Source organism: Mobula hypostoma, chromosome 12 (assembly GCF_963921235.1).
Source record: "Mobula hypostoma chromosome 12, sMobHyp1.1, whole genome shotgun sequence".
In the NCBI taxonomy this organism is placed as follows: Eukaryota; Metazoa; Chordata; class Chondrichthyes; order Myliobatiformes; family Myliobatidae; genus Mobula; species Mobula hypostoma.
The window spans coordinates 84,786,595-84,814,002 of NC_086108.1; the positions used below are offsets into that span (position 1 = coordinate 84,786,595).

The 27,408-nt window shown below is 38.9% G+C and overlaps 1 protein-coding gene across 3 annotated transcripts in view; it reads right to left on the minus strand.

Moving 5' to 3' along the window:
• The window catches only part of ptprfa (protein tyrosine phosphatase receptor type Fa), a 364,603-nt gene that overhangs the window by 55,296 nt on the left and 281,899 nt on the right, over positions 1-27,408 (minus strand). For all 3 annotated transcript variants that reach the window (XM_063064557.1, XM_063064555.1, XM_063064556.1), the window contains 3 exons: positions 24,889-24,986; positions 18,060-18,183; positions 12,689-12,864 (listed from right to left, as the gene is read on the minus strand). In XM_063064557.1, the coding sequence (XP_062920627.1) occupies positions 12,689-12,864; positions 18,060-18,183; positions 24,889-24,986 (398 nt within the window). The remainder of the gene's footprint in view (positions 1-12,688; positions 12,865-18,059; positions 18,184-24,888; positions 24,987-27,408) is intronic.

A 27,408-nucleotide genomic window follows, 5' to 3' on the forward strand; every position in this document is an offset into this window, starting at 1 on the left:
TTGACCGACTGTAGCCTGACGCTTTTCCAATGACCGATGGCGTTTCACCTCTTTCCGATCGCTTTATTATTTCCACTTTATTTTAAATCGTGATCGTGATTATTTTCGTGAACAGAAACACTGCAGATTCAGAGCTCCGCCGCCGGGTCCTAATGTCCACCGCACTGAGACAGGTTAACTAAGGTCCAGGGCCCCGCTGGATCCTAAGGTCCACTGCATTTAGACAAGATGAATAAGGGACTTGAGCATCTGAGTTTTTTGGTATCCACGAGGGGTCCCGGAACCAATCCCTCGCGGATAAGGAGGGTCGACTGTAGTTAAGCAGATGTCGTCTAAAGAACTTGTGTTGGATTCTAGCAAAAGGCTTGACAAAAACATACATGAGGAAATCTGCAGATGCTGGAATTTCAAGCAACACACATAAAAGTTGCTGGTGAACGCAGCAGGCCAGGCAGCATCTCTAGGAGGACGTACAGTCGACGTTTCGGGCCGAGACCCTTCGTCAGGACTCAAAAACATACATGTCCTCTACTGGTGCTGCAACTTGGATGGATGGAAATTGGTCTTCAGTTGCTCACCTATAGAAATGATTGGCCTAGACTAAGCTGTCATTTACCAATATTCAGCTGAAGATTTCAATTTCTGACATTCAGAAGTTTTCTCTTTGCAATTTCAAATAATTTTCTTATTAATTTCTTCCACTTCCACCTCTTCCAGATCAATCTTTTATTTCTTTGCTAATCTCTTTGCCATTCTATTTCACTTTGTACTGCCAAAAATTTTGACATTTAATGTCTCCTTCATAGCTTGCATTCAGAGACATTAGTTTTTCTTCACCCTTTCCCCTTTCTCACATTCGATCTATAGTAAAACTCTTATTTTGTCACACATGCTGCCTAGCAGAGCTGAGCACTTCCAGTATTTTCAGCTTTCATTCAAACTTCCAGCAATTGCAGTGCTTTGCTCTTGCACTAATAAACTGTGCAGTTTCGGGTAAAGAAATAGTTTGCCTGACCATATGAATCAAATTATGACATTTTAAACTCAATTGCAGCTACACTATTAAACTAGTAATGCAATGTTCTTGCTCATTATGATGATCCAAATATAGTTATAACTTGGGGATTACTTTGAAACTTCATTATTTGCATGAACAGCTAATCTTGAGATATAGAAGAAAATGAAGTTATTTGGGAATCCTTTTTTTTATCTGACAAAGGAACAGTGGAATTGAACATCAAGTTTTAGGGCTCTGGTTCATTTTGCAGCAAACACTGTGAAGGAAACCTGATCAATTTCTACATCTTGATTTGGAAAAGTTTCCAAAACTAAGGCAGTTAGCCAAGTTTTTTTTTAGGCATTCATGTTCAAACATTCTATTTCAATGCTGAATATTAACAATATACAGGTGTCCCCCACTTTTCGAACGTTAGCTTTATGAAACCTCACTGTTACGAAAAAAATCATGCATGCAATAAAAGGCAGCGCGTGCCCCGAGAAGCCACTCTCCTCCGGATTTGTAACTGCAATCTCGCCGGCATTGCTTAAACATGTGCCTGTGAGCAGCCGTTTGCAAGATGAGTTCTATGGTATAGGAAAAGCCTGAAAGAGCTTGTAAGGGTATTACACTTAGCGTAAAACTAGATATAATTAAGCATTTCGATTGTGGTGAACGAAGTAAGGACAAAGTGAGTTTGGCTTGTGGAAGCTGATGAAGGTGATGTTGAAGAGGTTTTGGCATCCCATGACCAAGATCTGATAGATGAAGAGCTGATGCAATTGGAAGAGGAAAGGATAACAATCGAAACCGAATGAGTAATGATAAAGTACGACTTTAATTTTGAAAGGGTACGTCGTTTTGGGGAAATTTGCAGGATGGTTTGAGTGCTTACAAAGAACTGTATGATAGAAAAATGTGTGAGGCTCAGCAGTCAAGCAAGCCTTCCACATCAGCCACAGCAGACAACAAATCTCAACCTTCGACATCGAGGCAGGCAGTCATAGGAGAAGATGAGCTGCCTGCTCTAATGGAAACAGACGACGAGATGACACCCCAGTGTCCCACCACCCCAACGCCCAGGCCGCGGACAGATACCGATTCGCGGAGAATGCAGCAGTAGCTGGGAGACACACAGCACATCTTTAAGAAAAAATCCGAAATAAACATGCTAATTAATTAGGTGCCGCCCGACACGTAATTAATTAGCATGTTTATTTCGGCTTTTTTCTTAAAGATGTGCTGTGTGCCTCCCGGCTACCGCTGCATGCTTCGTGGATCGGTATTGGTTTGCTGCCCGGAGGGTGGGGCCCACTGCACCACCCAAAGTCCGACGACTCAGTCTAACACACCATCATCAGTGTGCTCCGCGCCTTCTTCCCAATTCCGGTAAGTGACTCTACACCGTACATACATTATTTCTACTTTATATCGGCTGTGTATTTTTATGTGTTATTTGGTATGATTTGGCTGCTTCATAGCTTAAAGGTTATTGGAGAGCGCTTGCGCCGTGTTTTTGCCGACGGCACTTGCGTGAGATTTTCGCTACGGAGAACAGTTCAGGCAATGATTGTGGAAAAGTATTTCTACTTTATATAAGCTGTGTATTTATAAGCTGTAATTACCTAATTTCCCCCGGGATCAATAAAGTATAACTATAACTTATCATATCATTCCTGCTTTTAATATATGTTACTGTTATTTTAGGTTTTATGTGTTATTTGGCATGATTTGGTAGGTTATTTTTGGGTCTGCGAACGCTCACAAAATTTTCCCAAATAATTAAATGGTAATTGCTTCTTCGCTTTATGACATTCCGGCTTACGAACCGTTTCATAGGAACGCCCTACCTTCGGATGGCGGGGCAAACCTGTACAATCTGATCATAGGTAATAATCTTGGAGCAAAAATGTGTTTGGCAATGTTGAAAATAAATTTAGATGTTGTCATGGTTGTCTCCTAGAAACAAAGCTACATGTCACATTAATTCTCACAAAGCATTCACTGATAAATTTGTATTGTCTTCAGTATTTCCAGGGTGCCAAGGCGTGACTCGAGTAGCAGCAGTACTCTCAATGGATACGATTAAATATTCCCATTTCAGCTTGATACAGCTAAAAAGCAGAACTGCTTCCAAGGTCAGTCCAGTCATCAAAGATGTTTTAATGCGTTTAGATGAACTATTGCTGCTTAAAACCAACAGAAACAACACAGATTGTGGTCGGAAGTGCCCTCGGAGGACACCTCGGAGGAAGCGCGGGTGTAGATCAGGATTACAAGTGCACTTAAGGAAACAGGGTTTTAAACTCCCTATACCGACTATCTTGTTGGTGAACGTGCAGTTTCTGATATATAAAATCGATGCTCTCAGAGCCATGGTGCTGAATCAGAGGGACATTAGGACTGCTTGTGTCCTTTGTTTCACGGAATCCTGGTTAACCCCTTCCATACCAGATGCAGCAATCCAGATCGATGGGCTTACTATGCACCATCAGGATAGATCTATAGAGCCTCTCAAAAGCAGAGGTAGAAAAGTATGCTTCATGATCAACTCTTCTTGGTGCACAAATATATCAGTACTTTCCCAATTCTGCTCACCAGACCGGGAATATCTAGCAGTAAAGTGCCATCCTTTTTACCTACCATGGGAGTTATCTCGGGTCATTTTAGTAGCAGTTTACATTCCACCTCAGGCCAATATCAAACAGGCTTTAGGTGATCTGAGTAATAGGATCAACATGCACGAAACAGCATACCCTAACATCTTCACCATCGTTTTGGGAGATTTTAACCAGGCAAGTCTGAAAAAAAATCACTGAGCAACAACCATCAACAGATCACTTGCAATACCAGAGGAAACAACACACTGGACCATTGCTACACCACCATCAAGAATGCCTACCGTGCTATTCCACGCCCTCACTTCAGGAAGTCTGATCGCCTGGCTGTACTTCTACTCTCTGAGTATAGGCAGAGACTGAAGACTGCAGCAACAGCAGTGAGGACCAAGAAGGTATGGACAAGGGAAGCGCTAGAGCGCCTACAGGACTGCTTTGAATTGGCGGACTGGTCTGTATTCAAGGTTTCATCTTCGAACCTGGATGAGTATGCTGCAGTTGATACTGACTTCACTAAAACCTGTGTGGATGAGTGTGGGCCCACAAAAACTTACTGTACATTCCCAAACCAAAAGCCATGGATGAATCAGGAGGTACGTCATCTGCTGAAGGCATTCAAGTCTGGTGACCCAGGCCTGTACCAGAAAACCAGGTATGATTTGCAAAGGGCTATTTCAAGGGCGAAGAGACAATTTGAACAAAGTTGGAGGCGACATCGGATCCACAGCAACTCTGGCAGAGTCTGCAAGACATTACTTCCTACAAAGCGAAACCCAATAGCATGAATGGCAGCGATGCTTCACTACCAGATAAACTGAATGCCTTCTATGCACGCTTTGAAAGGGAGAACACAAATACAGCTGTGAAGATCCCTGCTGCACCTGGTGACTCTGTGATCTCCATCTCAGAGGCCGATGATAGGCTGTCTTCACAGAGAGTGAACCCTCGCAAGGAGGAAGGTCCTGATGAGTACCTGGTAAGGCTCTGAAAACCTGTGCCAACCAACTGGTGGGAGTATTAAAGGACATTTTCAACCTCTTACTGCTATGCACAGAAGTTCCCACTTGCTTCAAAAAGGCAACAATTATACTAGTGCCTAAGAAGAATAATGTGAGCTGCCTTAATGACTATCACCCGGTAGCACTCACATCAACAGTGGTGAAATGCTTTGAAAGGTTGGTCATGACTAGACTGAACTCCTGCCTCAGCAAGGATTTGTCCCCATTGCAATTTGCCTATCACCACAATAGGTCAATGCCAGACGAAATCTCAATGGCTCTCCACACAGCTTTAGACTACCTAGACAACATAAACACCTACGACAGGATGCTGTTCATCAACTATAGGTCAGCATTTAATACCATCATTCCTACAATCCTGATTGAGAAGGTGCAGAACCTGGGCCTCCGTACCTCCCTCTGCAATTGGATCCTCGACTTCCTAACTGGAAGACCACATTCTGTTCCGATTGGTGATAACATATCCTCCGTGTTGTCAAACAACACAGGTGCACCTTAGGGGTGTGTGCTTAGCCCACTGCTTTACTTTCTATATATACATTTCTGTGTGGCTAGGCGTAGCTCAAATACCATCTATAAATTTGCTGACGATACAACCATTGTTGGTAGAATCTCAGGTGGTGACGAGAGGGCATACAGGAGTGAAATATGCCAACTAGTGGAGTGGTGCCGCAGCATCAGCCTGGCACTCAACGTCAGTAAGACAAAAGAGCTGATTGTGGACTTCAGGAAGGGCAAGATGAAGGAACACATACCAATCCTCATAGAGGGATCAGAAGTGGAGGGAGTGAGCAGCTTCAAGTTCCTGGGTGTCAAGACCTCTGAGGATCTAACCTGGCCCCAACTTATTGATGAAGCTATAAAGAAGTCAAGGCAGCGGCTATACTTTATTAGGAGTTTGAAGAGATTTGGCATGTCAACAAATACTCAAAAATTTCAATAGTTGTACTGTGGAGAGCATTCTGACAGGCTACATCACTGTCTGGTATGGAGGGGCTACTACACAAGACTGAAAGAAGCTGCAGAAGGTTGTAAATCCTAGTCAGCTCCACCTTGGGTACTGGTTTACAAAGTACCCAGGATATCTTCAAGGAGCAGTGTCTCAGAAAGGCAGCATCCATTATCAAGGACCTCCAGCACCCTGGGCATACCCTTTTCTCACTGTTACCATCAGGTAGGAGATATAGAAGCTTGAAGGCACACACTCAGCGATTCAGGAACAGCTTCTTCCCCTCTGCCATCCAATTCCTAAATGGACATTGAATCTTTGGACACCACCTCACTTTTTAAAAAATATACAGTATTTCTGTTTTTGCATGTCTTCCCCCAATCTATTCAATATATGCAACTGTTTTACTTGTTTATTTATCATTATTATTATTTTTATTTTATTTTTCTCTGCTAGATTATGTATTGCATTGAATGGCTGCTGCTAAGGTAACAAATTTCATGTCACATGCCGGTGATAATAAACCTGATTCTGATTGATTGGTGAACGCAGCAGGCCAAGCAGCATCTGTAGGAAGAGGTGCAGTCGACGTTTCAGGCCGAGACCCTTCGTCAGGACTCCTGACAAAGGGTCTCGGCCTGAAACGTCGACTGCACCTCTTCCTACAGATGCTGCTTGGCCTGCTGCGTTCACCAGCAACTTTGATGTATGTTGCTTGAATTTCCAGCATCTGCAGAATTCCTGTTGTTTCTGATTCTGATTGATATTACTTTCATTATTAAAAAATCCTTTTAATTTGCAAAGTAGTGAATATTTTAAATGAAAATCAAAGTCAAACTAGTTGGAGGTTGCTAAGGGATGTAGAATTATTTCAAAAAAATTATCATGCAAAAATAAAAATATCAGTTATAATTCAGAAAGAAAAAAACTAAATTTTGCATCTAAATTTTAATCTCAGCATTGTTTTCTCGAAAAAAAATTATCGTGTAATTCTTTGTAACAATATAAATAGAAACTGGAGTGTTATTTACTTCTTGTATTTATGCCTCCATCTATATAACTTCAAATAACTTTGGTTATGCTTTGTCAAAATTTGGGTTGTTGATCTGCACCTCTACTTCCCCAAAATAAATATTTAAAGAATATAATTCTGAAGGTGTAGATCAAAGATATCTTTAACTCTGGCAGCTGTTTTTGTAAGTATTTGAATTTCCAACAGCAGGTGCAGAAATGATTTAGTAGAATGGTTCTAGGAATGATGCAGTTAATTTACAGTGGTAAAGAAGCTTTAGTTATTCTCTTTACAGGAACAGTGCACAACTTCATTCGAGGGAGAGCCAGATAGGCCACCTGAATCATTTTGGAGGACTAAGCACATGAAAAGCTACATTACTGTGTATTCAAGTACTGATATTTTTAGCTTCATACACAAAGACACATATTGTACAGCTTATTAATAGTGTTGTTTTGCTTCAGATTGCTAGTAAACAAAATGATACTAGTAATGATTTTGCTTTAATTGCAGAAAGCTGTGATTGGGACTTTTTTGTGTTTGACAGCATAATTTGCTTGAAAACATTTTTAATGCTTGTGACTGTCCTAGGCTTTCCTTAGCTATTTGGGATTTTGGTTCATTCAGCACTTAATTATTAATTTTAAAATATAAACCACTTTATATACCAATCATTTTTAGGTAGCGTTTATTAAGTTAGTAATGCATATTTCTTTTATAAAAACTCCTTTCACATTCTTCATCTTTAGTCTCTCTCTGAGTTATATTTAGCCCCTTGCATCTATTTTTTTTATTGAAAAATCATCCAAATCTTCATTTGAATTAGGATTAATTTTCTTTCACGGAAATCCATTTCACATATTTGGAACAAGGGGCTGGAAGAAGATACTGGTATTTTTAATTACGTGAATTTTTAAATTTTCTATAGAAACACCTGCATTTTATTGCTTACGTTCAGATACCATGTACAAGCTGTATTTCAATGAATTCCAGTTAAATGTTTTATCTTAATATCCAACACAGTGAGTGTCATATTGTTGCATTCAAAATAATCCATTTCTACCTGCGTGTCTATATAGAGTGATGCAGTTTCTAACTGGACAAGTTTATTTACTCCTTCCACTCCCACCAGCTCCCACAACATCCATCATTCGAAATTGATTAGATTTTAGATAATCATACTTCTGGTTCGATAAGAAAAATTCAAACTGTTAATCATACATGGAGAAGTAATTTAGAACTGCGACAGGACCAGAAATTACTTAATTTACAGTTTTCTATTACCCGTACTTCAGAGGCGACCAGTACTTTGAACTTCATTGCATGCACGATATCTCAATTGAGAAACAACTTTTCCTTTGGGGAGGAGGGGGCACTGATACTGGAAAGGAGCTTTAAAATAAAACCTGCTCCTTCTTGCCATCAATTCCATTTGTCTTCCATTTCACACTGGTTCTGTGTGCTGGGTGTTACCATTATTACCGGTATGCAGGTATTGCCTTGTGGGACTCCACTTTAACAGAACTGAAGGAGTACAATGGAAAACTGTACTTGCAAACCTAGGTCTCCACATGTTGAGAAGGTGATCCTAAATGGCCTCAAAATTACAGTTCATTGGGCCATCGGTTAACTTAGGCAGCTACTTATTTGGGACCAACTTTAAAGAACAAAAAGTAACTGAAAAAAATAGCCAGGATTCCCTTTGTTTATTTGGGACACTATGCTGCTTAATTGTGACAGGAGACTGTTGCAAACAGTTTCTCACTAGCGTCAGACACTTTCACATGTGGCCATTAACCACCACACTGTGCTTAAAGCAAACTTCTGAAATAGTCTCAGTTGTGTGTGTTTGTGTTCAAAAAGCAGTGATTTTTGTCACTAATAGTTGGCGAGAAATAAGCAGTAAGATCATTCAGAACTGTTCTGCTCCCTGCAGTTTCATGCATTCAAGCTTGGAGATGCCAAAAGCAGTTGGGAGTACAAATGAAACTATTTTACTGCTTCGACAATTCAGGAATCATGGACATTTGAAGGTACTAGCAATCATCTTGAATGTTCCAATGAAAATGAAGATTGGAGAATGCAATTGTCAAAAGCATTGTATGAAGGAAGCAACACACATCAAAGTTGCTGGTGAACGCAGCAGGTCAAGCAGCATCTATAGGAAGAGGCGCAATCGACGTTTCAGGCCGAGACCCTTCGTCAGGACTAACTGAAGGAAGAGTGAGTAAGGGATTTGAAAGCTGGAGGGGGAGGGGGAGATGCAAAATGATAGGAGAAGACAGGGGGGGAGGGATAGAGCCGAGAGCTGGACAGGTGATAGACAGTTAGAGTAGTCAATGTTCATGCCATCAGGTTGGAGGCTACCCAGACGGAATATAAGGTGTTGTTCCTCCAACCTGAGTGTGGCTTCATCTTTACAGTAGAGGAGGCCGTGGATAGACATGTCAGAATGGGAATGGGATGTGGAATTAAAATGTGTGGCCACTGGGAGATCCTGCTTTCTCTGGCGGACAGAGCGTAGATGTTCAGCAAAGCGGTCTCCCAGTCTGCGTCGGGTCTCACCAATATATAAAAGAAAGTCCATATGAAGGAAGTCCATTATCTACACTAGGTATCTGTGTTGATTTTGTTCATTTACAGTCAATCCAAAGAATGTGCCAGTATACACTCGATGAATATCTCTGTCGATAACTATCAGGAACAAATACACAGTATTATAGTACTTGAGTAGTGTTGATAGTGTTCTAATGCGTTCTGTATTTCATTTAGATACATAATTTCTTACTCAGGTAAGCAGTAGTTTGCCTTTTTTATACCTTTTTAATTCTTTCCATGAAACTTCAACTAACTGGGACAATTGCTTAATTGGACCAAAATGACCTGGTCCCCATGTGTCCCATGTAACCAGAATCCACTGTATTGTGTTTAGTATCAGCATTAAAATTGTTAAGATCCTAGTGTATATATTTTTTCATAAGTACCATATGCACCAAGCATATGAGCTTAAAAAGTGATCTTCCTTTTGCAAGCAGGTTGAGGAAATATTTTGGTTATGATTATATGTAAATAGTAAAGTCAGATGGAAAATTAGTGCTTTGCTTTTGTATTGGTAAACAACATCCAAACAAGTTATGTCAAAATGTGTTTCTGTAAATTATACCATTTTCAACAAGTTTTTTTGGGGGAAGGTGGAGACCAGGAAGTGAATGGTTCTTTAAAAGTTACGCCAGAGATAATTTTAAGCCTCCTATTCTCTCATTATAGATTAGCCTTCAAGTTCACGTCAGAGACTGCAAAGCAGGCCAGAAAGATCTGTCCCACTGCTGTACACTGCCGTGTCACCATCTGAGATGCGGCTGAAAACAATTGTGTCATCAGCGAATTTAGAGATGTAGTTACATCTAACCCCAGGATTCTGAGGTTGGATGCAACTGCACCTAGGCAAGGTGCAAATGCCATCTATAAATTTGCTGATAACATACAAACGTTTGTAACTGTTGACAGCAGAATCTCAGGTGGTGACAGGGCAGCGTACAGGAGTGAGACAGAGCTGCTGGCTGAGTGGTGTCGCAAGAACAACCTTGTACTCAATGTCAGTAAGACAAAAGAATTGTTTGTGGACTTTAGGAAGGGGAAGTCAAGAAAACACACACCAGTCCTCACCGAGAGGTCAGCAGTTTCAATTTCCTGGGTCTTAATGTCTCCGAAGATCTCTTTTGGGCCCAACATATGGCAGAAGGAATTCAGTTAACCAGTAATGCAATACAAACAGGTTTTTCCTGAAGGGCTTATTTAAGCCAAAAGTCTCAAGATGGTGAGATAGAGATTGAATAACTAATCGTTTTAAACTAAAAAGTAAAAGAAAAGAATTAAAACAAAATCTAATTAGAGCCAGTGAGAAACAGTTAAAAATGACAAAAGGAATGAGATACATAGTACAGGATAAAATTCCTTCTCAATGAAATTACACTCCCTCCTGAAAAATGAGCACAGATGCAGTGAATTTTTAAAATTGTAAATATGACCCAACCGTGACAATACCAAACCAATTCTTATCTACGTATGATAAACCACTGAACAGAATTATGGACTTCATATTGCCAGCCACAAGCCATGCTCATCACTGAAATAGCAAAGACCTGCAGAGTAGCAAGATCTTGCAGGTCAAGTGGTTAGAAAGAGCAATCCTTGCCCATGAAGTTGGCTGAGAATAAACTCATGAAAGCTAACAAAGCACGTGCCTTTCCATACAAACCAATAGTTCATCACTGTATTGCCAGATCGACTCTAGGATAAGCTTTGAGTATTTCCCCAGCAAATCTGTTGGGAATTACAGCCACTATACTGCATGTCATTTATGTCCAAGCACTAAAATTCCTGATACTTAAATAGTTTACACAGCTTAGCATGGATTACTGAAACTTCCCAAAAAATTATGGCTCTGTGATTTAATTTCTATGCTACTGATTTAAAGCATTACATTTGAATTACATTCTTCTCTAGGGATTTTCAATCAACTGAATTAACTCGAAAGGAATATATTAAGAACCACACAGATTGTGTTACAGTCAAAAGACGAGGCAGTGAAACCTCTGCCACAAGAGACAGAATGCTCATTTTACCCCCATGATTCCTTCTTTAAAGCTTCAAATAGAATAGGTAACATTATATAGTTTGGTCTTTTCAGCAGAAGATATTCAATGGCACTATTTTAATTATGCTGGGATTTCATAAAATGAGGTAAGACAAAGTTCGAGATGCCTATGACTTGAATCAATCACACTTACCAGAATGAAACCAAAAAGCACACAATACTGGATAACTAGCTACTGAATAAAAATTTGATTTTGGTTATGCTTTCAATCTAGCAATTTAATTTTGTTAGATAAATCAATAAGTGCAGTAAAGTAGATTCTAGATGTCCTGAGATGAAGTTATTGGGATTGTGATTAAAAACCTTGTAACATATACTACGGTAACTCGTATCAATACATCATTTGCTACAGAACATCTGCTCTTTGTTTTCTGATCATTACTTTGGCAAACAGAACACATCTGTTTCCTTATCTGTGAAGATCTCTGTTTCCTTATCTGTGAAGATCATCTTTAAATTAAGACATTTATTTTTGGAATCATTTCATCACTAAGTGACACCAGTGAAACATCTTTGCTTGACTCTGTCGTAGTTAATAAAAGTGGCCACAGGGACACGTTGTAATAGGTTCTAGCATATGTTGCTGTATGAGCTAGCTTTAAACCATTGCAGCACTATTGATGAGGTTACCTCGAAACACGATTTGATCTGTAAAAATTCAGTAATATGTGTGAGCGGATTTTGTGAAAACAGCTGTTACTTCTTTTACATTCTGGTTTTATCCCTTATAATGAGAACAAGCCATTAAAGAGTTAATGTACATTATGATATTAAAAGAAAAATATTGTGCTGGATGAACAGTTTGAGAATTCAGCAGAACCCAATATTTAATGGCCTTAAAACTCTCTTTGGGTTTAATGGGATGTACTTAAGTTTAGGTGCACCGAACAGAATCAGACTTTGGAATGAGATATTCAACAAATCTGTTCATTTTGTTACATAAATTATAAGAAATGAGACGCAAATGCTAGAGCTGTCTTTTTTTAGTTCAAATTTGATTGGGTGATTGTTGTGTCAGTAAAATTTAAGTATTACTAGTTTTCAATTTTAGGAAATTGTGGAGAAAATTATAATATATGGTAGCATGTTTCTACAAGGTAGATGGACACTAAATAAGAAATCGCGCTAAGCAGCCCACACCAAGTCACTACCGGATAACACACTCTGGGATTACCTTTTTATTTCTAAAATGCAAATTTGTGAGTAAAATGCCAGCAGTACTATTAAGTTGCAAAGGTACCAGAGACTTAAATCTTCGGTCAATTACAACCCAAAAGACAACCATTGTGAGATAACCCAACTAGTTCATATAAGTGAATACAATAGTTTTGAATGTTAGAGTGTTATGGGATAAGCCATGTTGCACTGTATCTATTACTGTTATGGCAATGAATTTCTGTAAAAAGCATAAACCCACTGAGTAAACAATTGCTTACCCTTGATTTTTCTTCCAGTCTTGTCATCATTACTATTGTGACGGTTCTTTGCTCCCACACCATTCGCCAAAAGTCACTTAGTGTTTCTGGAAGTGGGCCCTGAGTGGCAATATATGCATTCTGTTTTCTGTATCCATCAATGTAATTGGCATTGATATAATCACTCCCTGGCACACCTGTAAGCAAAGACAAGGCTTACTAAAACAGTTTGAGGAGATAAAACAAAACCTTTTACTGCAGTGGAAACCAAATGGACATTTTCTTCATCAACAGCATGACTACTGTAATTCACAGCAACTGACACATTTCTGATGCAGTAGTGCATTTTGTTTGTTCCCATGTTTCTTCCCCCTACTTTGAAAACAGTGACAGTGGGATGCACACAAAATGCTAGAGGAACTCAGCAAGTCAGGCAGCATCTATGGAGGGGAATAAACAATTGACCATTTCAGGCCGAGACCCTTCATGAGGACTTTACCTGGTGCTGTTGGTGGGCTATTGAGCAACGGCATCATTAAATTCTGTCATCAACCCTGTCTAAAAAAAAACCTATATCTACAGGGTGGATATATCCACTTTTCAAAGCCTCTACACCTTTCCTGTGATGTGGTGCCTAGAACTGCAGACAACACTCCAAATTTGGCATAACTAAATATTTATGCAGCTGCAACATGAGTTGCTGCCTTTTACACTCTGTACCCCATATGATGAAGGCAAGCATGCCATATGTTTCTTTACCACCATATTTATTGTGCTACTTTACAACATTTCTCACTTGTCTGGCTTAGACTCCATCTGCCACTCCTCTGCGAACATTTCCAACTGGTCTATATGTTGCCGATTCCTTTTTTTTTAAAAAACCTTCTTCACTTTGTGTTGTCTGTTGACTTTCTAACCACCAAATTTGTTTGCTAGTTATCAGTATTAGGAGAAAACTTAAAAATTATTGGGCTGGAGCTTCTGATGATTGGCGAGTTGTCCAAATTTGCCCACCTGCAGTTAATTCTATTTCTTGCCATTATGATGAGAGTCTAATTTTAAAGTGATAGGCAATCACTTTTCTGTATGTGGGGCAGAATGTGTGTTTGGCAAGAACTACAAAGAAATGAGTTTCATTCTAAGCAGCTGAGACAGTTAGCGCCTTTACCAAGGACTGGAGAGCGAGTGACATGCGCAGCAGTCCATGCTGAGGTTCACTCTGTGCTCTTTGGGCTGTTCCCAGGGACATATGATGAGACAAACATTAGTACGTGTTGGTGAAAGCTAGATGCTCATTGGTCACTTAGGACAAGGGGATATCTGCAAGAAAATGCTGCTGATGGGGACATTCCAAGGAGCAGCAATAAGGTGCACTGAAATTCAGTGCCACTGCTTAGGTTCCCTGAGGAGGGACTACAGTGCTGGGTCCCCCTGCCAATTGACACTGAGGGGCTGAGCTCTGTATAACAGCATGTCAAATGAAGGAGCAGTCAGGAGTGGTGCTGATGCATTGTAGGACAATGCATTACATTGAGATGAGAATGAGAGTAAATTTTCTTGATTGAATATATGATCAGTACAGTTTTGGGGGGGGAAATATGGCACAGTCCAGCCCCAAATGGCTTTGACAACTGATGACATCCTGCTCTGAGCTCATCAACAATTAAAACTGTTAATCAATATCATGAGACTAATCTGTGAGAGCTCCTACTCCTTTGACACAGTGCTTGAACTATTTTATAACTGGACATGTAAAGTAGATGAGTAGAAAAATGGCCAGGCAGCATCTCTAGGAAGAGGTACAGTCGACGTTTCAGGCCGAGACCCTTCGTCAGGACTAACTGAAGGAAGAGTTAGTAAGAGATTTGAAAGTGGGAGGGGGAGCGGGAGTTCCAAAATGATAGGAGAAGACAGGAGGGGGAGGGATGGAGCCAAGAGCTGGACAGGTGATTGGCAAAGGGGATATGAGAGGATCATGGGATAGGAGGCCCGGGGAGAAAGACAAGGAGGGGGGAACCCAGAGGATGGGCAAGGGGTATAGTCAGAGGGACAGAGGGAGAAAAAGGAAAGTGAGAGAAAGAATGTGTGTATAAAAATAAATAATGGATGGGGTACGAGGGGGAGGTGGGGCATTAGCGGAAGTTAGAGAAGTCAATGTTCATGCCATCAGGTTGGAGGCTACCCAGATGGAATATAAGGTGTTGTTCCTCCAACCTGAGTGTGGCTTCATCTTTACAGTAGAGGACGCCGTGGATAGACATGTCAGAATGGGAATGGGATGTGGAATTAAAATGTGTGGCCACTGGCAGATCCTGCTTTCTCTGGCAGACAGAGTGTAGGTGTTCAGCAAAACGATCTCCCAGTATGCATCGGGTCTTGCCAATATATAGAAGGCCACATCGGGAGCACCGGACGCAGTATATCACCCCAGCTGACTCACAGGTGACGTGTCGCCTCACCTGGAAGGACTGTCTGGGGCCCTGAATGGTGGTAAGGGAGGAAGTGTAAGGGCATGTGTAGCACTTGTTCTACTTAGAAGGATAAGTGCCAGGAGGGAGATCAGTGGGGAGGGATGGGGGGGACGAATGGACAAGAGAGTCGCCTAGGGAGCGAATCCTGCAGAAAGCAGAGAATGGGGGTAGGGACAGATGTGCTTAGTGGTGGGATCCCGTTGGAGTTGGTGGAAGTTACGGAGAATAATATGTTGGACCTGGAGGCTGGTGGGGTGGTAGGTGAACCCCATTCTTACTGGGGTGGCAGGAGGATGGAGTGAGAGCAGATATGCATGAAAGTCCTTCCAGGTGAGGCGACACTTCACCTGTGAGTCGGCTGGGGTGATATACTGCGTCCGGTGCTCCCGATGTGGCCTTCTATATATTGGCGAGACCTGACGCAGACTGGGAGATCGCTTTGCTGAACACCTACGCTCTGTCCACCAGAGGAAGCAGGATCTCCCAGTGGCCACACATTTTAATTCCACATCCCATTCCCATTCTGACATGTCTATCCACGGCCTCCTCTACTGTCAAGATGAAGCCACACTCAGGTTGGAGGAACACCTTATATTCCGTCTGGGTAGCCTCCAACCTGATGGCATGAACATCGAATTCTCTAACTTCCGCTAATGCCCCACCTCCCCTTCGTACCCCATCTGTTATTTATTTTTATACACACATTCTTTCTCTCACTCTCCTTTTTCTCCCTCTGTCCCTCTGACTATACCCCTTGCCCATCCTCTGGGTTCCCCCCCACTGTCTTTCTCCCCAGACCTCCTGTCCCATGATCCTCTCATATCCCCTTTGCCAATCACCTGTCCAGCTCTTGGCTCTATCCCTCCCCCTCCTGTCTTCTCCTATCATTTTGTATCTCCCCCTCCCCCTCCCACTTTCTAATCTCTTACTAGCTCTTCCTTCAGTTAGTCCTGACGAAGGGTCTCGGCCTGAAACATCGACTGTACCTCTTCCTAGAGATGTTGCCTGGCCTGCTGCGTTCACCAGCAACTTTGATGTGTGTTGCTTGAATTTCCAGCATCTGCAGAATTCCTGTTGTTTGAGTGGAAAAATGTTAGCTGTGACAATGCCACTGGCCAGGACATCAGCATTTCAGCATCAGCTACCAATTCATGGATTTGAACTCTCCCAGAAACCCCATGGACAAGGATGCAGTTGAACAAAGAAACTAGTATCCCCAGTTGTGCATATAGCTATAAATTCAAATATGGAATCAGACATCAGAGTAATTTAAAACAGAAGTGCAGGAAATATTCAGCAGGTCAGACAGCATCAATGGGAAAAACAAAAATTTTAAGTTTAGAGACTACATCCAAGTTTGGAAAGAGAACTGTTTTATCCCAACATGACAGGGACAGGTGGAGCAATTATGGCTATTGCATGGGAAACAGTAAAGCTAAAGCTGTGAAAATAATAAATCAAAATCAACAACAGGAATATGCAACAGATCACCTGGCCAATTCTGACATTTCAGTTTGCTTTTTGAAGAACTGAATGTATCTTGTGAGCGGGAAAAATGGAAAAAGCAAATTTTTAGAGTCAGTGTTGCTAAACTGATATATGAATGCCTCATGAATACACAAAAGAATTCTTGATCGACATCACATCATAATATTGTCTGTTTGATGGTCTTTGTGTGTAGCTTTTCATTGATTCCATTGTATTTCTTTGTTTTATTGTGTATTCCAGTAAGAAACTGAATGTCAAACTATATGGTGAAATATACAGTATATACATTGATAATAAATTTACTATGAATTTTTACATAGTTTTATCAACTTTCTAAATGAAATGTCAGAAATAGAAGCTCGATGACTCTGATCACAGAACGATCAATTTTAACATGATCTACATCCCAGACCTGTACCATATATAAATATAAATGAGCTTATCAGCAAAGAATGGATGCAAACACTGTAAAAGAATAAATGCAGGCTTGCAAATCAAAAGCATACTTTAGCAAATTCAGACGACAGAGAATGATCTGTTCTAAATAGGTTAATAAATTATAAACTAAAATACAATTGTGAAGTGAGCTCTACAGAAGCTTTCTCTCATAGTAGGCTGAAAAATGGAAGCACAATTTTGTAGAACCCAACTCTTTCATAATACAAAGCAGTGGACATCAATCTGAATGGATGCAGTTCACCCTCAGCAGCCCAAGTTTACTAAATGGTATTGCGGGTCATAGTAAACCTGCAAGCATCAAACACATCTTATTAGTGAGTTATGCAGATAGTAACTAAAATAATGAAGCTAACCTACTGTTGAGATTAAAAAAGTGAGGCTAGAAATGATGACTTTCCATTTAACATATCCATCAACAGTTACACAGGGTGTGGTTTCAGACAGAACAATAAATGAAATAATAATTCCTTTGTTGGTTATATTGTATATCAGTTTTTAACTGTGCTAATAAGACTGAATGGATACTGTATTTAATTGAGCTTGACTTTATTGCAGATTTGTTCATGTACAATTATCTTAAGAAAATCTGTGTGTGTCTGTCCATCAGAGGTTTAGGTCTTAATCTAAAATCCAATCACTCTGCTTTAATGTTGTCTGTTGTGTACATTGTTAAAGATTCTGAAATGATATTGATGCTTTTATTTTGATCAGTGATATTTTCATTTACTGGTGATTTACTTCTGGAGGTACCCAGAATGAGTAAAATTGTACATGATTGAATCAGAATCAAGCTGTAATGCTATACCAAAGGAAGGACTGGGGATTCAGACCTCTGAGTGAAGATCTACTTAGCCTACCCATTCAAATAAGGATACAGTAAAATATGATTTCCTGTCATAGCCAATCCTAATCAATATTGCAATCAAATTCAAATGAATAGTTACAATGATTTAATGATCTGCAGATATACTTGCCGTCAACAGAGGTGAGAATAACTCTTGAATGATCATAGGCAATAACGTTGGCATAGCGATTTTTTGGTTTATTTACTTCCATGTTGGAATTCTCCCATGTGAACTGCTGGCCAGGATCTATTGACTAAAACAGAATAGAGGAGAGGATGACCATTTAAGAAAAGTTTACAATGGAATAACTGAATACGAGACAATATTTCTAAAGAATTCAGATGGTAGAAAACACACGATTGAATCAAAAGAGTGGAGCCTCAAGCCACATTACCCATGAACCTTTGCTTCTCTGTACTTCCAACACAATTAAAATTATGCATCAATTAAAGTGGACTTTTCAAATGTGAATGCTGCAATAGATAACAAATGCACAACTGCTAAATTGTGTTTCCAATATCCTTCAAATAAATTCGATAGGATATAAGTCCTTTTAGCCATGAAGTTGCGCATTGAGGTGTTGTTCTGCAAAGGATTTGTGCCAAATTCAAATTAGGTCATAACAAGCAGCATTTTAATGTACATCACAGTAATACTGAAGCCCTGTGCCTGCAGTCAAGATTTGCACCATTTACACACTCTACAATTTTGCTTCAATGATATTGACTGTGCATTGTACATTGATTGACGTCAATCAACTATGCTCAAAGGCCTCCATTTGCAAATGCTTCACGTAATGCATTTTCTCTAAGGTGATCTGCAGCAAATGGTTTTCAGATGAAATTCTATCACAAAGCAGGAAAAAATATTGCACTGAACAATAGAATTTCTGTTAGTTACTTAATTGACAGTATGAAAACCAGGTAAGATTAACTACATTGTTTCCATTCCATTGTTTAAAAAGGGTTCTAAGAGTAAACTGAGCAATTATCGGCCTGTGAGTTTGACGTCAGTGGTGGGTAAATTGATGGAAAGTATTCTTAGAGATGGTATATATAATTATCTGGATAGACAGGGTCTGATTAGGAACAGTCAACATGGATTTGTGCATGGAAGGTCACGTTTGACAAATCATATTGAATTTTTTGATGAGGTTACTAGCAAAGTTGACGTGGGTAAAGCAGTGGATTATGTCTATGTGGACTTCAGTAAGGCCTTTGACAAGGTTCCACACGGAAGGTTAGTTAGGAAGGTTCAATTGTTAGGTATTAGTAGTGAAGTAGTAAAACGGATTCAGCAGTGGCTGGATGGGAGATGCTAGAGAGTAGTGGTGGATAACTGTGTGTCAGATTGGAGGACGGTGTGTACTGGGTCCAATGTTGTTTGTCGTATATATTAATGATCTGGATGATGGGGTGGTAAATTGGATTAGTAAATATGCAGATGATACTAAGATAGGTGGTATTGTGGATAATGAAGTAGGTTTTCAAAGCTTGCAGAGAGATTTAGGCCAGTTAGAAGAGTGGCCTGAGAGATGGCAAATGGAGTATAAGGCTGATAAATGTGAGGTGCTACATTTTGGTAGGACTAATCAAAATAGGGCATACATGGTAAATGGTAGGGCATTGAAGAATGCTGTAGAACAGAGGGATCTAGGAATAATGGTGCATAGTTCCCTGAAGGTGGAATCTCATGTGTATAGTGTGGTGAAGAAAGCTTCTGGTATGCTGGCCTTTATAAATCAGAGCATTGAGTATAGGAGTTGGGATGTAATGTTGAAATTGTATAAGGCATTGGTGAGGCCAAATTTGGAGTACTGTGTACATTTCTGGTCACCGAATTATAGGAAAGATGTCAATAAAATTGAGAGAGTACAGAGGAGATTTACTAAAATGTTGCCTGGGTTTCATCTCCTAAGTTACAGAGAAAGGTTGAACAAGTTAGGTCTTTATTCTTTGGAGCGTAGAAGGATCAGGGGGGACTGGATAGAGGTGTTTAAAATTATGAGGGGGATAGATAGAGTTGACGTGGATAGGCTTTTTCCATTAAGAGTGGGGGAGATTCAAACAAGAGGACATGAGTTCAGAGTTAAAGGGCAGAAGTTTAGGGGTAACATGATGGGGAACTTCTTTACTCAGACAGCGGTAGCTGTGTGGAACGAGCTTCCAGCAGAAGTGGTTGAGGCAGATTCAATGTTGTCGTTTAAAGTTAAATCGGATAGATATATGGACAGGAAAGGAATGGAGGGTTATGGGCTGAGTGCAGGTCGGTGGGACTAGGTGAGAGTAAGAGTTTGGCACGGACTAGAAGAGCCGAGATGGCCTGTTTCCGTGCTGTAATTGTTATATGGTTATATGTAACTACAGAATCACTTTGTCCTAGAAGAAATACTGGTTTATTTTTTATTTAAAATATGTGCATGAAAAGTTGAAGCAGTTTTAAGTTTAAATTCCCATGTCACAAAAGAAACAGCAATAGCTATAATTTATTTTGCTATGAAATTCATTTCCAGGTTCTGGGATAGCTTGATTCTGCTCTAATAGGAATATTTGGTTAAAGCTGCTTCTACTACTTTATTTTTTAAGCATGAAGAATTCTCTAAAGAGACTTGGGCTTCTCAAAAATTCTGACCCTTGACCTGTGAATAAGAAAACTTTTTCAAATCAGCAGTTAACTCACTTACTCAGTTCGCTGTGTGATATGAATGGTCAACATTATTTAGTAAATGTCTGAGATTGCAGAACAGCATGGAAACTGGATTTGACAGAGCACTTCTTGCCTTTCTAATTATATGGCAGCTATGAGAAAGCTTTGATGAAAGAATACATAATGCAAAAAATAATGTTGTTGTGAAGCATGTGAGATAGGAGCATGTGATGAGTTATTCATTAGCACAATAGTGCTTGAAAATGGTAATACGCATTCAGTGGGCAACTGTGTGGATAGGCTGCAACTATTCATCATCAAACACCTAAGTGCAATAGAGAAGAAACAATGATTGGATTCATTACAAGATATCAATATATTTTATCTACTTGCAATACAAGTTTGATTTGTGGATATATTGAAGGCGTAACCTATTACGCTCCACTAGCTTTGTACCTTTGAAGTTTCCTTAGAATTTAGTAAGATTTACTTTTATGAATGATATTGATGCTAGATCAACAGCATGCCAAACTGATGAGTAGAAGCAGCTTCAAAAAAAAACCTGGCAAGCCCCAGAAAAACCTTTACCAGCCAGAAAAAAAGAGGCTTCATAATAAAGAAAGATAGACAAATGCTTATGCCAAAACCTTTTGTAGGACACATGCAGATCTTAATTTAAATGACTTCAGATAATGGTTATTTCATGAGAAATAGAACTAAAACCTAGCCTAGTATAATTTATTTTCCAACAGCATAAAACCAAAAGGTTACTGAAGACTGGCCAAGCAGTTGTACAAGTAATTATTAATAAATGGGATACATTTCAAGGCAGCATAAACAGAACCTTTTTTTTAAATAAAGCTGACTGACATATACTTCCAGCCTTTCAAACTTTTAGTTTAGATCAACACTCATAAAATGCTGGAAGAACTCACATCAGGCAGCATATATTGAGGAAAATGAACGGTCAATATTTGCGATGAGACCTTTTATCAGGACTAGAAAGGAAGGGAGCAGAAGCCAAAATTTAAAAAAAGTAGGTGGGGAGGGGGGGAGTTGGAGGAGCATTTGTGCGTAGATCCTGATTTCCAGCATCTGCAGTCTCTTGTGTTATAGTTGAGACTTTCTGCATTTGTAAGTTTCCTTCCATTTCATTTGACCACTCCTATGAAAACAGTAGGGCTTTTTTTTTTATAATTTCAGACACAAATAAACCTTAACCACAAGTAAACTGAACACTGTCGGTCATTATTCATGAGGGATGGGGCACTGACTTCCAACTGATAATAAAATTACAGAAGCACAAAGACCACTGATAATAGCAATTATGCTGCAATGCCACTAACAATCATTACATGGATGCAATTTCCATGTAAACTTCATCTTAAAAGCTTCAGATGGATCAAACAAGCTAAAGCATGTAAATTACCCAAACCTTGGCAATGGAACTCAACGTGGCTGACATTTTTGTATCCTTGCATTCCTGTGCAGGCTCCGGCCACCCATTGATTATTTCACCACTTCCTACCAATAGGATGTGAAATGAAATTCATCTCATGGCAAATAGCATCACTGGACACAATGACGGGGGACACTGGAGGAGCATAATTTATTTACCAATACTTCCAGTAAAATATTGCTGACTCTAGACCATGCAGGTCTGTGAGAAGTATAATGAAAGTTATCTATTGATATTTATTTGCTCATCCCCATTCGTGAACCTTCTTGGCCTGTAACACTGACTGTTTATTCCCCTCTATTGATGCTGCCTGACTTGTGTATCTTGCTTGAGATTTCAAGCATCTGGAGGATCTCTTGTGCTTAGAAGAAAACTTAATTTTTAAAAAATAACCTGAACTTGTGCTTCCAACAAGAACAGCAAAAAAAGTGAATTTGCTTCAAAGCTCAGGGTTCATTACACGGTAGGAAAAGGAAAGGTACATTGCAGCTGGAGTTTCTCTAGTTAGCAGATGGTTTCCCTCCACGCCTCTCTGACGTAGTGGGGAACCGCGTATGAGGCAAGTTACAGAAGTGGTTTGCCATTGCCTTCTGCCAGGTGAGAAGCGTGCAGGGGAGCTGGCTGGATTCGAACTCCGGACCTTTCGTCTCGAAGTCCGGCACTGATGCCACTACACCACCAGCTGGGTTATTACACGGTAATAGGTCATATTCAAGCACTGGTAGAAACCAGGGACCTTTCTCTAGCCTATTATTGTTTAATGTACAAAAGGGACAATTCAAAAGGAGAATACCAAAATAACGAGATGGGAAAAATATTCTATCCAGCTCTATTAATTTTGAGTCTTTCATTTTCTCATTTCTGAAGGCATACACCTTTTTCTCTTGAAATGTCAAGCTACCTTCAAAACACTGGAGAAGAGTTTTCACTCAAAAGATTACCAACCAGCCAGATTCAAGATAAAGTTAAAGATAAAGTTCAGACCTGAACAAAAAAAATCCTGATTAACAGGCAAACTATAAACCACTTCCATTTGAATTAAAACTGCTTCTTCAGAAAGCATATAAAAAATCTCATCTTAATGTTATCTCAGAAATACTGACTTAAAAAACCTGATATTGAACATAACCGAGGAATATATTCCTTAATACAAATACAACACACAGCAGATAATGGGAAATTTGAACAAAAAAAGGGAAAATATTAAAAGCAGGCAGGTGAGGCAACATGTTAAAATAACTTAATGTCTGAATCACTCATAATAAACAAATTTAGATTTACATCTTGCAAATGCTTGTGACTAAAATAATGCTCCTGTAAATTACAACATAAATTCATAAATTCTGTGAGAGCCAATTGTATTCCACATTTTAATTCTTTGGGTAGAGATTTCTGGATTCTGCAAGGGGGACTCTCCATAAAACCTGAATGACCTTTAATTATATTTCTGTTGTGTAATAATAATATGTCAATACTCACATTGCCTTATCCACCCAATAACATTGCTACGCCCACTGCCAAATGAAACAATTTCCATGCAGCTCAGAACATTTGGTGAGTTTAATTTAATGGCAACACAACATATGAATAAATACATTGTGCTGTTGTAAAACACTTAGCTGATATTATGTTATAATCACAGTCCAGACATACAGGAGCATAATTATTAAATAACTGAAATGTTAGTCAGTTATCACATTTCTGATTTAGAGATTCCCATGTGAAAACATCTGTTGGATGAAAACAATGTTTGTTTCAAAGCAAAAACCATTGAACGATTATATAACTGTTTTACATCTCTTGAAATGATCTTTCCCTTATGTTAGCTTTGGTTCTTTTGCCAGTCACTTTTATTCCATGTTCCCTAGTTCTTGCCCTTCATAGTTTTAAATCAGTGTTGGATCCCTTTGCAACTTCCTTTTCCCCCCAAAGAGAACAATTTCAGTTTCTCCTGCCTATCCATGTAACAGTACAAAATCCCTAGATTGACTTTCTAAAATCCTTTCTGCAGTCTCCCAAAAATCTTCAAATCGTTTATAAGTTATGCTGCCAAGAATTAGACACAATAAATTCTCCAGTAGTACCTGAACCAGTTTATTAGTTTGTCATGACTTCATTTTTCTTGTACTCTTTGTTTCCTGTCTTTTTTAACCACGGTCTCAAACTAACCTGAAAATTTCATGGAACTACGTATATCTGACACCACCTTTTCCAGTTCTTAAACCCCTTTTAAAATTGGGCACTCTGGTTTACTTTGGCACTACCCACTAATTGTAATACTTATCAGCCCTCAATCCCCTGCAGCCAACCAACAGCACATCGGAGTTCACAATGCTGTCATCTACCTGCTGAATGGAGCCTAATCCCAATTGGATAAGCAAGGCAGCACTGTGAGGATCATGTTTTTTGATTTCTCTAGTGCCTTCAATACCATACAGCCCTTATTGCTGGGGTGAGAGCTCCATTCAATGCAGATTGGCACTTCCACTGTATTTTGGATAATGGATCACCCGACTGGCAGACCATAGTTTGTGTGGCTTCACAGCTGTGTGTCAGACATGGCTGCAAGCAGCACTGGGGCCCCACAGGAGACTGTATTGGCTTCCTTCCTGTTTACCTTGTAAACTTCTAATAGATGCTTGGAGAGGTATTTTGATTTGGCCACATGCTTGAAAATCTAGGGTAGATACTGTATATCTGATTTAGGAATTCTTGAGTTGGAAGATGGATGCAAAGAAAAGCACTTATTGATAAACGATAGTTTTCAGTACTTCTAGGAACAGAAACTTGTTCATTTTGCAGAAACAAAATATTGCCTGGATAATTCTATGTTTCATCATAGGTTCAACCTACCTCATACTCCTGTGAGAACTTCAAATTATCATTGGCCTTTAATCTTTCAATATTGTCGGCAAGATCAGTGATAGGAATTGGTGGATGATCTCTCATGCCTAACCAAATGAAAGCCAAAAAGTTAGTAAGATGACATGACATTTTCAAACAAATAAAATGGAGTAGTTATTAAAAACACGTATGCATTATGCATGTAAAAAGGTTATGTGTGATTTTACCAAAACTTTACAATATCACATGCGTCAGAATCTGTGGATTTTTTTTATATAAGTAAAATTGCATGGTTGAAACTGTTCTCTAGCGAACATGCTCAGATGCAACAGTCACTGATCACATGGCACATAGTTTCTAAGCAGCCCATATGTGGTTACATACAGAAAGTGATGACAAAGGCAGATTTGAATGAGAAAGACAGCAAAGGCTGTTAAAATGCAGCAACCCCTTTTTCTCACCTACACAGGATGAGTTCGTAACCAAATCCATAATGCATGTTTCTGTTTCAAGAGTGAGAGAGAATAATCAATCTTGCAGGAGTACTCAGACAAAAATTTTACTCCTGACTTTCTCATGTTTCAAAGGAATTACTCAATGAAAGGCGGGGGGTGGGGGTGAATGGAGAAAGAGGCTTTCGTGTTCTCACGTTTTTCAGCTATTATAGTAAATATTAGACAATGGAATTCACAATCCTCTGCAAAATCCACATTCTGATTAGTAACTTTCTCCTACATGTTGTCACTTATGATGAAGGTCATTTGTTTTAAAGTGGGAATGCATTCAATGGTACCTGTTTGATTTTCATCAGCTTTTAAGGTAAAAAAGGTAAAATAAGACAACTCAAAACAATTTTCAAATTCACAGTAATGACTGCAACTTAATAGTGTTTAAAGAATCAGAAGCAACTTACTTTATTGTGTTTATTATAACTCTTGAAATCACAAACTTAACTATTGTTAGTAATGCTATCTACGTTTAAATATAAAATTTGAAAAATGTCCTTGAGGAGGCTCATCACCTTTCACATACCAATACGAATGAGGAAGGTTTTAACATATATACCATTTTCTATGAGGAAAAATTTTATTCTTTACTCAGTACTACATTTTCAGATATGAGTTCAGAGTTCTGGGGAGACTCATTATTACTGATGCTAATATGCAAGTAGATACTTTATAATAAAATATTACATAGAGTAAAAAGAATGCTTCAAACATAATGTTTCCATTGTACTCATTATTAGCTCATAAAACACTTCTCTCAGGTATGTCTTTTATAGCATCCCTTTAAGTCTTTTTCAGAAATAAAACAAAGGCTGCTTTAAAGGAAACATGGTACTTAAATTGGTATTAAGAACTAATCCCCAGAAATTAGTTCCTATTCTGATTCCTGCATTTACTTTACAGAACATCACAAAATGTGGAAGATAAAATTTGTACACTGATCTCTCAAAGTACCAGTCCACAGCCAGTTAAGTTTTTTTTATATAAGCATGTTAAACTTCACCATAACTACATATTAAGATTATGATTTTATATTCTGGCTTCCTGTCATATATGAGCAGTTTATGCAATTAAATTCCTGAAAAATATAGTAGATGCTAGCTTGAAATAAGATAATTTGTGCTTGAGGAGGAGAAGCTAGAAGACTATCTAGCTCAAGTTATTTGAAGCTTGAATAGTGTGAGGATTCAATGTCTTTGAAATAAATAAAAAAGCTACAAAAGAATCTTTAAAATTAGAGCTAAATTACAACTTTAATCATATGTGTGACGTTGTGGCAGAAAATTAACACTACACTAATATATTAGCAAAGAATTATTTTGAAAGAATTTAGTAACAGTATCAGCTTTTCCAGACCATTAGCTATAACTCTTTTAGCAGCCATTTGTGGGTCAGCAAATTGATGGACAGAAGTTATTTAAATTGAGATTTAATTTTCTTAATTAACAAAAGCTAAAATGTTCAATTTGTCAGATTGGAACTGAAATTAGCTTTGCTTGTGCAACAATGAAAAGATGCAGCTCTTCAATGGATGCTTCAATAAAATATATTTTTAATATGCCTTACACTTGAAATTATTTTAAAACACACCCACTCAACACGGATTTTTAAATTTTTAGTCAATGTGCCACAATCATTCTAACATGCTCTGTGTTAATTTAACAAGTGGGTTGTTGCAGTTTCTTAAACATGTAAAGAATATCATTAAGAATAGTACTAACACTGACGGAGAGCTATTGCTTTCCTTATATAAAAGTAAATTTATGTATTCCCAATGAAAATGTTTTTGCAGCACAGTTGCCTCTCACTCCCAATTACATTGCAACCACATCTGTGTGTAATTCCTTTGTCTCCAAAATTGTATTATTAACTGTATTCTAGTTTAAATAACTTTAAGAATTATATAAAACTATCAGTTGAACTTTTACATTCCCTAGCACATTAGATAAAGAATAACAGTTTTAAATATCACAATTCAAAAACTGAATTGCTTTGCGCTGCAAAAACATTTTCATTGGGAATA